Below are 12,284 nucleotides of genomic sequence, written 5' to 3'. Positions count from 1 at the left end.
CTCTCTCTCCATGCCAAGCTAATGCATCTATTCTGTTTCATTGAGCGCAGTGACATGGCAGATTTCCCCTGCCTCAATGATGCGTTGGACCTTGTGCTAATGCTCCAAGTTTGCTGAGCACCACTGCTGAGAGAAAGAGTTGTGCCAGAGATGTAATTAAAGGCTTTGAAATCGTTAATCATGCGTGACCACAGTCAATTAGCACAAACCAGGCTGCTCTCCCCGATCCGCACGCTCACCTCCAGGTAAGGCCAAAGCACAAAAGGGCCATGGACTGCTCTTTCATCAAAGCAGAACACATTTACATTAACAAACAAGCCCCTTCATTAACATTACAATTACACACTGCATAGGCAGGTAATCGCGCCAGAGAGGTCGGTTTGAAATTCAGTTTCACCTTGATTTCAGAGTGGTACAGAGTGGCAGAGTGGTACTTATAATGGAGGAGAACATAACATTTGTTGGTTGCCCTCTGGTTTTGGAAAAAGTAAAAATGTAACAATGATGGATGGCAGGCATTTCTGTACAGCCGCGCGATACTAATTTATTAATGAGGATCAAAAGACAACCAGATCACAGCCATATTTTTATTCCATGACATCATACACGTACCTCAACATTAGTGATCTGCAGTGTCCCGTTCTCCATCTGGGTCATGCGGGGGTCATCCCCCACAATCCTCTCCCCGTCCTTTTCCCACACGATCCTTAGTGAGGGTCCACCAATCGCATGACACTGCAACTGGGCAATGGACCCCAGACCCAACGTCTGATTGGCTGGGCCTTGACGGATGATTGGTGGAACACGGTCTGAAGGACCTATGGGTGAGAGGGAAGAACAGACAGGATATTATGTCAGTGGGTCCTGTCACACACACTAATGTCCACTTTATTTGACAGTGTTTATGAAGAGATGTCAAAGGCTATCTTCCCATCCATATACAGGTATGTGTGCTGTAATATCAATATATTTTTGCTGGGCTCTTCTCCCAGTACCATATGCCCTTCCTCGTCCCAAAATAACCCCCTCCATCCCTTAAACTCACCCCCTTCCACCTCCAGCAGGGCTTTGGTCAGGACACTTCCTGCTACACTGATGGCCTGGCAGATATAATACCCAGAATCCTCCAGGTGCACGTCGGTGATGGACAGCTCACCACTCATAGAAACAGAGTAGCGACCGGACTGGGAGAGGGGCTGGCCAGGAAACAACAGCATCTACACACACACACACACACACACACACACACACACACACACACACACACACACACACACACACACACACACACACAGACAGAGAAAGAAAAACTTGAATCTTAGCTAGTGATGAATCAGAGAGATGGTGTATCCAGTCATTATATGGCCATCACTTTTCCAACACAATACAGAATAGCAGGAGAACTACAGACTTGGTCTGTTTGGTCTGTTGGCTTGATGTGAGCTGACAGATGCTTTACACACGGCCAGAGTGATGAGAGGGGGAGATGGGCATGAATAGGGGGAAGGGACAGCCTTCCATCCATCCATCCATTTCATTCCTCTAAGAGGCTTAGACTGAGTGAGAGGACCAGGGCTATAAGGTCACAAGATAATCCCAAAAGTACAGCAAACCGCTTCACAAACAGGGGACCAGGCACATCAACTATCAAATAGACTGGAACACATTTAAACTTATTCAGAGAGCCTTGATTGTTCCCCCGCTGTTATCAGAATGTTATCATTAGGTATTTATAGTAAGTTATAATGATAGAAGGTTTTAAACAGTGTTTCTGTGCCTATTTCCCAAGGAGGCAGCTCCTCTCCCAGATGATGTAGCTCATCTGAGTCACTCCCCTCATCTACCCTTCCTCCCCCTCTCTTCATCTGTCTGCAGGTAACAGTGACTTCCTCGCCAACGCATTTCCTGTGATTCCTTCCAACACTTATTGGTTGTCGCCTCTCACAGCCAAATACAAACGAGCTCCCTCCCTCATTTCACCTCGGCCAACGTCTCTTTAAGAGCACGGGCAATCAAAAAAAATGTGTGAAAAGCATTGTTAAATCGAATAATTCCTCGGCTTGTTTCAAGCTGAGAGAAATCAAATGAGTCCCCACCAAACAAACATGGTGAGAACTATTTGTATGCTGCTGATCAAAATAAGGCTAAAACAAATCAAAACCCTACTTAAATGTGACATAACATCATTACTTTGTTGATCAGTTTAAAGTGCCATTTATCTGTGACAACGTATGTTGTAGTTTCTACAGTACATAGTTGGAATTTTATTAGTCATTTTTAAAAATGTTTTATTTAGGAAGTAGTCTTTCTTGACCACTCACTTCCTGTTTGTCAGGAAGTGCCATCATTTTTACCTGGCTTCCTTCTTTCTTCCAGAAGATGGCAGGTGAGGGGTTTCCTCTGGTGCCACAGCGGAAGGTGACACTACACCCCTGAGCGGAGATCTGGTCCTGGGGTTTAATGGTGATCTGTGGGGGCACTGGAGAGTAGAGCAGAGACACTCGGTTAGAAGATTCAGATTTTAGGCTTTAAATTATAGCGTTTAAATTCAGTTTTCTCCTGCCTCCCCTGCATAATCAATACCTACTATGTAATTCCAGAACAGTATTTATTCAACATTTAGCATATAGAACTACCCTTTTTACTCCATGATTTGACTGCTGTCTTTAACTCTTAACTCTCTTTAACCCTCTGCCAGTTGATATGGTTTCCCTTTCTGATTAATCTACCTTCTCATTTTCACATTATCGAGTGAAGACATTGATGCCTATCTTTTATACTGAGACGAGTCATCATCTAATTCCAATCTTAAACTATTGTGATGGTATTTGTGGGTTTACTTTGGAGTGATATCAGTGGAAATGAACTGGAAGTCAGGTTGTGTTGTGGCCACAGCTTGCTTCTGATCCCACCACATCCTGTCTTCCTATAGACTTTGACTGCACAATGACAGCATTGACTCCAATTCCATAGATTCTGAGCTCTCCTGCTGTTTGCTCTCCTCAGCAGGCTTCTTCCCTGTCTTCATACACACAACACACACACACACACACGGGATCAGGCTAAATCCTCAAGGGAACTGAGTCATCCGTGTCGTGTCTTGATTTTCTCTCTGAGGGAGAACACAGCAGATCTTCCCACATCAGAGATGGAGCACGCACACACCGCCACAGAGAGAGACTGACTTCACTACACTAACATCACTAGCCAGCCAGCAGGGGGGATGTAACTATGACAGGGAACCGTGTAGAGAAACCATGTTACTAAACATTAATGTGGTTTATGTTCACTTCAAATAGAGTCATGATCAGAGTGAACATGTATTGGCAGTTCTGTTACCGTTTAATATTTAGATTTTTTTTTTTTACAATATAAATTGGAATAATTTCACATTCAGCAATCATGGGTTTCTGTGGTAACAAACGAAGTGAATGTCTGAACTTTGACCTCATATCTCAACACACTTCTTTAATAAGAGTACAGCAGATGTGTTTGTTTGATACCAATCCTTAATCTGGTGCACATTAAGTCACTGTGTCAGAGTACAGGCTTACTTACTGCACTGCCTGAGTGCTGCAACAGGCCAGTAGACTAGAATCCTGACCATGCAGTAAGTCATGTTTACAGGCTCTTTTAAACCATTAGGTGCTGATGATACTGAATGCATTAACTATTATAACCCCCCTAGCTTTTAAAATGTATTTGGAACAAAAAATCTACAAACAAAGTCAGAATGGTGTGGGGGAAATAAAACAGAATGAGATGGTTGACTACAGTAAAATGAAAACATGACATCTACTACATAGTCAATGAAACACGGAACAGAAGGAAGGGAAGGCATTGTTTGAAGAGGTAGGGTTTAGATTTCATCAGGACTGACAAAAGCAATGGAGGATGAAGTCAACCCTGCTGCCCACTCAGACAACACACACACACACACACACACACACTTCTTATTAATAGTGGTCCTGCTTTTTGGCAGTGTGTTAAAGTGCACCATCTCCCAAACAGCTGTCAGAGGGAGTAATCCATACGGTTTAGCATAAGCTTCTGTCAGTGGAGTTGAAGAGAAGAAAGCCCACCACAAATACATTGATATGTCAACATGTATTCCAACACACACGGATGGATGGGCAGAGCTTTGACAACTCTAAATGACCACTGTCAAATGAAGTGGACATAACAGTGTGTGACCGTACTGTACAGTATGAGAAGGGTGAGAACACATATCAGTGTGTGTGATTGAGTGAGAGAGAGAGAGAATCTTTGTTTCTTACCATGGACCTCTAGCGTGGCTGAAGCCTCTGTCTTGCCCACGCTGTTCTCAGACATACAGGTGTAAGTTCCCCCGTCCTCCCCTCTCACCCTAGTCAGACGTAGGCTGTTGTCACTGTGGATCTCAAACCTGGAACAGAGACACACAGTCAAAAGTATTTTTACGAATCTAACCATCGAGACAGAAAGACCAGGCCCATGTCAGAATACCCATACTTCTGTTCCAAATAGTATGAATTTTAAATATGCGAAAATAGAACGTTTTATAGTATGTGACATTTCGAGACTCAAGTAAGCTTTAGAATGCCAGGACGTTATACTCATTTTGGGTTTTCATCTAGTAGAATTCAATGCACACTTTTAAAGAAGAGAATCGTCATTCCAGACTCACGTGTGATAATCAGTTAATAATGAGATAAGGAACGCACTGTACTCGAATGAATGAATGGAGGGAATCATCGCAATTGTGCATTAGACAACACATTCTCAGTAGGATGAGCCCAGTAAGATGATATTTGTTGCTTACTGCATTTGTTTTGTATGTTCTAAATGGTATGTGGTGCGATTAGTACACAGTATGTAGTTTTAGTAAGTAGTAGGCAAGGCAGATTTTGGAGACGGACCAGGTGTGAGAAGCACTGCCTTGAACTATGTAAACGTGACCTTGAATGTACCTGACCCTCTGACCCATCAAAATGTAACTGTATGAAGTAATCTGAAACTGTAGATAAAAAAAACAATTAAATACAGAAAGGATGACTCAACCCTATAACTTAATAGATCTGCAGAGAGAGATTTACAAGTCAACTGTGTTAGGGTTAAATAGCCAATCAGAATGGGCAGAGTGAGTCACCTCCGCCACCATGAGACCACCTCAAGTATTTTTATTTTCTTACCCACCCACTGCCCCTCCCCGTAGTTACAGCATAATCATAATAATATAAATATTTATATTTTGTCCCCCAGATGATCTTTCAACTGCATAGTCAAGTCGTAGCGTCACATGTTAACTAATGAATCCTCACTGGCCTTCAAGTCATGCATTTGTATTGGCTGAGGGAAGGGAAGGCATGCATAAATGAGTAGTTACTGTAGCTGTGCTTTCTTGGTCACATACTTTAATCCCATATGTATCCCTGGTGAATGAGCTTCCCTAATTCTGTCAGTCTGTCTGTACCTCCAGCACTGCATCAATCAATATGTCATATACTTTAAACCCATGTGCATCACCAGGGCCATGCACAGACCATTCAGAGGACAAGTGCTCAAAATGACCCACCGCTTAAAAAAACATAACTTTTATAATTCATATCTTGAAATTATACCGAATGCCTCTGTAGCAAAGAAATAAACATAGCCCTATTTATTCATGCAACACACTTGCTCATCACAAATTGTAATCAAGCTAGTTCCAGTGCTTCCTAAACACATGATTTACATTGTCCCTCTCCAAAATCCACCAAGGAATGTGCTTTGTCGACACAGACAGTCTTCCCGCCAAAACTCGATTTGATTTTGATTTGATTTCTCTAACACGTCCTAAAAGTGAATACTGGAACATATTTCTAATATAAGAATGTGGGGAATGGTCAGTGGTGATCTAAAGAATAATCATGTCATATGGGTTGTTATTTTGTAATGCCGGTAAAAAGGTTTTAAAGGAAATACTGTAACTTGAAAAGTATACACACTACAGGTATGAAGTCTCCATCCTTAACGTTGTATATGAAATATGGAAAATTATTATTTTATTTTTTTTGGAACATTGAACCTCAGCACGAGGTGGAGAAAATAAACTCACCTCCCAGACCAGAGAGGCGTGTAGAGCTGCAGCACACGTCCAGAGTGGTTTGAACCTTGAATATCAACACGGCGAAGAGGCGAGAAGCTCACCTTCCAGACAATCACTGGTACGGCTAATTAGCTGTTCAACGTCAAATATCTAGAAAAGTGAATTTAAGTGGGACCACTCTTCTCAAATCACCATATTCTACTACTCTCATCACCAATGGGAACCGTCGACACGGCTGGCTAGCCACCTTCCAAGGAGCATCTTCCAGAGTGAACAATAGCAGAAGACGGGAAAGGGAAGACCCCTTTCGGACAATCAGAGCCATACAAGCGTGCCGCTGAAAGGCCAGTGAATACATTCATGATTTCTTACTTCAAACGTGTGGAGGTTTGTGTGCAAAGAATATGAGTGCTGTGAGAAACGTTTCAAAAATGTATCAACGATAAGTGTCTCTTTCTTTTTCTCTCTCTCTCTCTCTCTCTCTCCTTGTTGTTGTGTAAAGAGCCACCATATTGTGTCAGTCCGCTAGGGACCTTTTCATCATGCATTAAGTGGGTATGTTTATTCTGTGTTATTATTTAGTTAGCTAGTAAATAAACAAATAAACCAATTTGTATAGTAAGTAAGGCTGGGGTTTTTGCAGATGCATGAGGTTACGACTGTTCAGAATGATATGATAAGAGGTTATGATTTAATACATTGACTGTTTTATGGATGTGATCGGTAAAGACCTTTAGAGTTAATTCGTGAATGGTAACTCTTTAAACAACCGCTCACATGATGCCCCAAACTCCTAATGAGTGCATTGTTACATGATTAATTTAAATCAGGTAACAATTAAACATAGTTAGTTGATTCGATAAATAACAGTCATCAGATTAATGAAAGTAAAGTCACGACAACATCGAAAAAGAGGGTGGGCTATCAATTGATCATTGATATTGATGATTGATGGAAATCTGCTAGTGATCTAGAGCGATTTATTTTACCGATTATGATTTATATTCAAAGCTCATATCAAATAATAAGAATAACTTAATTATATAATATTAATAATCTTCTAACTCATGATATATGGCTGGCTGTCAGTTGCTTGTGTTGATATTTTAGTATATGGTGGTTAGCGAGAGTCTGGACTGCCTGTGTTGCTGCTGCCATGACATACATGTGCAACTCCCGACTGAAGAACAGGTGGAGTTGGGTCAGAGATGCAGCCTCTCCTCTCTACATCTTTCTGCCTCTCTCTGCTATGTGTATCAGCCAACCAGAGCGAATATTATTGATGGAGGCTAAATCAAGTGTTATCAAGTGTTGAAATTTAAACTAGGGGGGTGGCAAACTTGATGACGCCACAACGAATTGTGGGAAGTGGGCTCCGAACAACAATGACACAATATTTATACAACAAATTCATTTTGCGGAAGATTATACCACCACCAAAAAGGGCACTTCGGAGACTGGAAGAGGAACAGGGCATGAGCTCTGCACAGGTATCTGTGCACATGCCTGTGCATTCCTGGTGAATGGGCTTTCCTCATTCTGTCAGTCTGTACCTCCAGCACTCCATCAATCAATGTGTCACTGAGTGTTTTGTCTATCTCTTCAGATGTCAATCAATCAATCAGTTTATTTTCTATTAGTGAGTGGACCTGTCCGTCAATGTGTCCTCACCTCCCGCGGGGGAGCTCCCCCTCCTCTCGACGCCAGCGTATCGTGGGGGCGGGGTCTCCATGTACCTCACACAGGAAATCAACGGTTTCTTCCTCCATCACCACCTGGTTCACCGGCCTCCGTATCAGCACAGGACGCTCTACATAGAGAGACCCAGAGTTACACACATGAAGACAGCGTGATGCACACACACACACACACACACGTGAGAGACTCACCATACACCACCAACTCAGCAGGGTCACTGTCCCTCTCTCCCACCATGTTGGTGCCCACACACACATACATGCCAGCATCACTCTTCCTGGTGTAGGAGATCATCAGCTTGCCCCCACGCATCTGAAAAACAAGACAGTGATGACAGGTCATCATATCACTCCATGTATTAGCCTTTGGGCTTTTCAGAGGAGCGGCAGTACTTCCACCATCTGACATCAGCACTTCAAATGGATGTATAATTTATGATTCCACCTTCATCAGCATGTATCATTAAGGATTCCACCATCATCAGCATGCATCATTAATTATATTAATGGCCTTTGAGACAGTTTGGGTTGACTTGGGACTTAACTGCACTGAGCTCAGTGAGGTTTGGTTGGACCTTGAGTGGGTTGGAACTCTAGTGTATGCAAACTCTAGAGGGTTTTACTTCTAACTCTAATGAGCTTGATGCTGAAACTAGGGGTCATAGTTCAGGGGTCATACAGTGCCGTGAAAAACTGTACAGGTGAGACTCACAGAGATGCGGTCATCCTTGCTGCTGACGCGGGCATTGTTCCTCTTCCAGGAGACGGTGGGCTCAGGGTGACCGCGGGGGGGAACACACTCCAGGACCGCTGGCTCACCGGCTGCCACCACCACATCACTGGGGGCCTGGCGGAAGTCATCCCTCAGGACTGGGAAGAGGAGAGCATAGACATGGTTTAGGCTATCTATTCATATTACTGTACATTTATTTGACCTGGTAGGTAAACACATTTGGAAAAATAGACAGAGTCAAACTATATAGCAGATTGTTTTTATCTATTAATTTAGTACCTTTATACGTCCATTAAAATAACATCAAATTGATCAGAAACACAGTGTAGACATTGTTAATATTGTAAATGACTATTGTAGCTGGAAATGGCTGATTTTTAATGGAATATCTACATAAGCGTACAGAGGCCCATTATCAGCAACCAATCACTCCTGTGTTCAAATGGCACGTTGTGTTAGACGAGAGGAAAACAAGCTGATTGGGTGAAAGCAGTACATTGTGTTTTGTGCTTGTACATGACTGTTCAAATCCCTGGCAACTTCCTTGTTGTGCAGTGTTTTGATGTTTCCTGTGCCGCATCCTAGTCTGCAGTCTCTACTGTCAGAGTGGATGAATAATGCACATCTCTCAGTCCAACACAGAGTAAACAAATACAAACACATTAATAATTTAACCTGTCAGAGGGAAAAATGGCATCACACATTAATGCAATGCTTCTGCTTCACACTGGAAACTATGCTAACTCACATCTCCGCACTACAAATCTGACAGTGACACAACGACGACAGAACTAAAAAAGGGGACATGATCTTTATGTCACTGTCACACAGTGAGTTTATCAGCCTTTTCTCTGCAAAGGAAGACCGGATGAGAGGCTTGACTTGGCAGCAACCTTTGTCATTAAATCCCAGCAATGATTGACAGAGGAAAGAAACTGTATGTGCTCTGATGCCTGGCCGAGGCCTCAAGAAACCTGTGCAGCACTACTATTCCAGTGTTGAAAATGCACACACACAATCTGAGGGTCTGCAGGTGACCCTCCCTATGTATCCTTTCCTCCTTGACCAACACACACTACTCCAGAATAACATATCTTCTTATACCTTTATAAATATCTTAGGTTGGTATTTTACGAAGTAAACAATCAGACCAAGACCATCTACCTGCCTGTCAAACTATCCATCTGTTAGCACGGTAATGCATCAACACCTAATCAAATAAATTAGGACTGCAAATATGCGGTGAATTAGTCCAATCTCAAACATCAGTTAATCTATACTAAACACATTAGTGAACTCATCACCTGTCTGTCAACTGGATATCTCTCCAGCTAAGCCACACTACCCCCATCACTTATCCCCTGACGTGTGTTTGACAGATCCCTCATCAACACAGCAGCTACCTGTGTCTTTTAAAATGGCATTTATATTCACAACTACAGTGACTGACTACCATCTCTTTTAGTTTATCACAGCCATCTAGAGTGTAGAGACTTTCTCTCCTCTATCTTCAGTTGTAAGGGCTGCAATTATCTTGGGAAACGTGTTGCTATGAATATTCCAATCTCTGAGAAGCAGACAAATGGTGGCTGAGCCGTCGCTGAGCCGTCGCTGAGCCGTCGCTGAGCCGGCTGCGTTTCAGATCCGCTGTCATGATTGAAGTGGTCATCTGTCGATCTGTCTGCTCAACCTCCCCCCTCTCGCCAGCCCCCCAATATGAGACAATCTGTCTCACACTCTCTGGCTGCCTGAAGTCGCTGCCTGTTCAAATGCAGCAGTATCTCTACTTTTGATCATTTGGAGGCATTTTTTCTGTATTATAATGAAGCACATTTAATTCCTCAGCTGAGACTGGACTTTGTCATTGACGTGACATTTAAACTTTTAGAAAAGTCGATTTCTGTTTCCCATTTGTTTCAAAAGTAAAGGCTTGTTCAGAACATTAAAAAGCTTGTCAGAATTCCTCATCACATCCAACTGGAGTTTTTTCTGTCTCAGATTGTAATATATCCACCTCATCTGAGTCTAAGATACACAAGGCCTATCAGCTCATCCAAATAGTAGCAGTTGCACCCCTACAGTCTGGGGTGAGTTAAGTACATAGGCAGGGGGGCAGTTTAAGGGAACATTTACAGGCACGCCTGAACATCTGTCCCTTCAGGGGTGTAACGGAACCCCCTGAGCTCCCGTCCCACCCGCCCCCAAAACCCAACAAAAGGAGACGCCAACACAATTAAAGAACCCCTTTAGACAATTGATGGATGAGCTATTACCTGACAAAGCACACACCCTTCCCAACAGTCTGTTCTGTAGTCCCCACTCAGCTGGCTGCTTGTTTGAAAAGCTTCAGAGAGCTGAGGGCTAATTGAAAGTGGTGAATTATTTTTAGAGATCCGTCTGTAAAGGGCCGGTGTGGAGACGAGACCAGGAGCACAGACACCATCACTACCCAGCCATGTCGAGGGAACTGAAGAGAATACATGGTTATAGAGCCAATGAGCTAATCCACACACACAAACACTCCTCCACTCTCATCCACACATTCAACCACAGAAGTCCCAGAATGTGGGCCATTTGAGGGCTTGAAACAAGTGTCAGAGAGCGGAAAGTAGCCTCAGATAATTTCCCCCCAACTCTGTGCAGTGCGAGCAGCCAAAAGCAACTCTTTGAAGCTGTTGGAAGTTAATACGATCCCTCCTGCACCCAGGCTTTAAAGGCTGACATGCTAAAAGTCCTTTCACAGAATTCACACACTGTTATATTTTTATGAAATGATGATGATGGCACCACAGGAACCTCTGATATTCTCACACAGACAGATGGCCAGGGGACTTCCTGAAGTAACGTCCAAAGCACAGTCTTTGTACCAGACGTGACTCACACTGTGATTCCCAATGGTGGTGAGTAAGTACAAGGACATCCTGAATCTGAACTATCCCAACCTCACCTTACTGTGACAGGAGTGGAGAAGAGGGCACCTAAGGTCCTGGCCTGGGGATAAATAAAGCCCATATTCATCTACCTCCTGCAATTTCTTTAGTTCAGCTTAAACAATGTTGTTAAATGACTAACCATTATGCTCCATGGTTACTACTGTAATAATTGTTACATTTACATTTTAAACATTTAGCAGACACTTATCCAGAGCAAAGCAAACTACATTGAGTGCATACATTTTCATACTTTACTGTTACTGCTACATTCCTATTCTGGGACAATGCCATTTATTTTCATAATTGTAATGCTTCAGGGATATACAGATTAAGAGATTAAGAATATCCTCAGAATATTCAGCACTGTATTTTTAAGTGACATTAATCTCAATATTTAGCATTTAGCAAGAGTGCAGCTTTAGTCCAGTTGTAGTGGCCATCTGTTAATGTTTTGAAGTGGGGAGATGGGAGAGTAGTCATGGCAATAATAAATCAAATCAAATTTTATTTGTCACATACACATGGTTAGCAGATGTTAATGCGAGTGTAGCGAAATGCTTGTGCTTCTAGTTCCGACAATGCAGTAATAACCAACAAGTAATCTAACTAACAATTCCTAAACTACTGTCTTATACACAGTGTAAGGGTATAAAGAATATGTACATAAGGATATATGAATGAGTGATGGTACAGAGCAGCATAGGCAAGATACAGTAGATGGTATCGAGTACAGTATATACATGAGATGAGTATGTAAACATGAGATGAGTATGTAAACAAAGTGGCATAGTTAAAGTGGCTAGTGATACATGTATTACATAAGGATGCAGTCGATGATATAGAGTACAGTATAT

At 42.5% G+C, this 12,284-nt stretch overlaps 1 protein-coding gene across 1 annotated transcript in view; it reads right to left on the bottom strand.

Moving 5' to 3' along the window:
- The window catches only part of LOC135545067 (roundabout homolog 2-like), a 46,081-nt gene that overhangs the window by 20,251 nt on the left and 13,546 nt on the right, over positions 1–12,284 (bottom strand). The window contains exons 4-10 of the mRNA XM_064972716.1: positions 8,477–8,634; positions 7,957–8,077; positions 7,739–7,877; positions 4,278–4,405; positions 2,355–2,479; positions 1,046–1,217; positions 613–818 (exon numbers count right to left, since the gene is read on the bottom strand). Of these exons, the coding sequence (XP_064828788.1) occupies positions 613–818; positions 1,046–1,217; positions 2,355–2,479; positions 4,278–4,405; positions 7,739–7,877; positions 7,957–8,077; positions 8,477–8,634 (1,049 nt within the window). The remainder of the gene's footprint in view (positions 1–612; positions 819–1,045; positions 1,218–2,354; positions 2,480–4,277; positions 4,406–7,738; positions 7,878–7,956; positions 8,078–8,476; positions 8,635–12,284) is intronic.

The sequence above is a fragment of the Oncorhynchus masou genome, chromosome 9, assembly GCF_036934945.1.
Source record: "Oncorhynchus masou masou isolate Uvic2021 chromosome 9, UVic_Omas_1.1, whole genome shotgun sequence".
NCBI classification, from domain to species: domain Eukaryota; kingdom Metazoa; phylum Chordata; class Actinopteri; order Salmoniformes; family Salmonidae; genus Oncorhynchus; species Oncorhynchus masou.
Note: the sequence above shows the minus strand (reverse complement) of the source record. Positions and strands in the feature narration are given on the sequence as shown.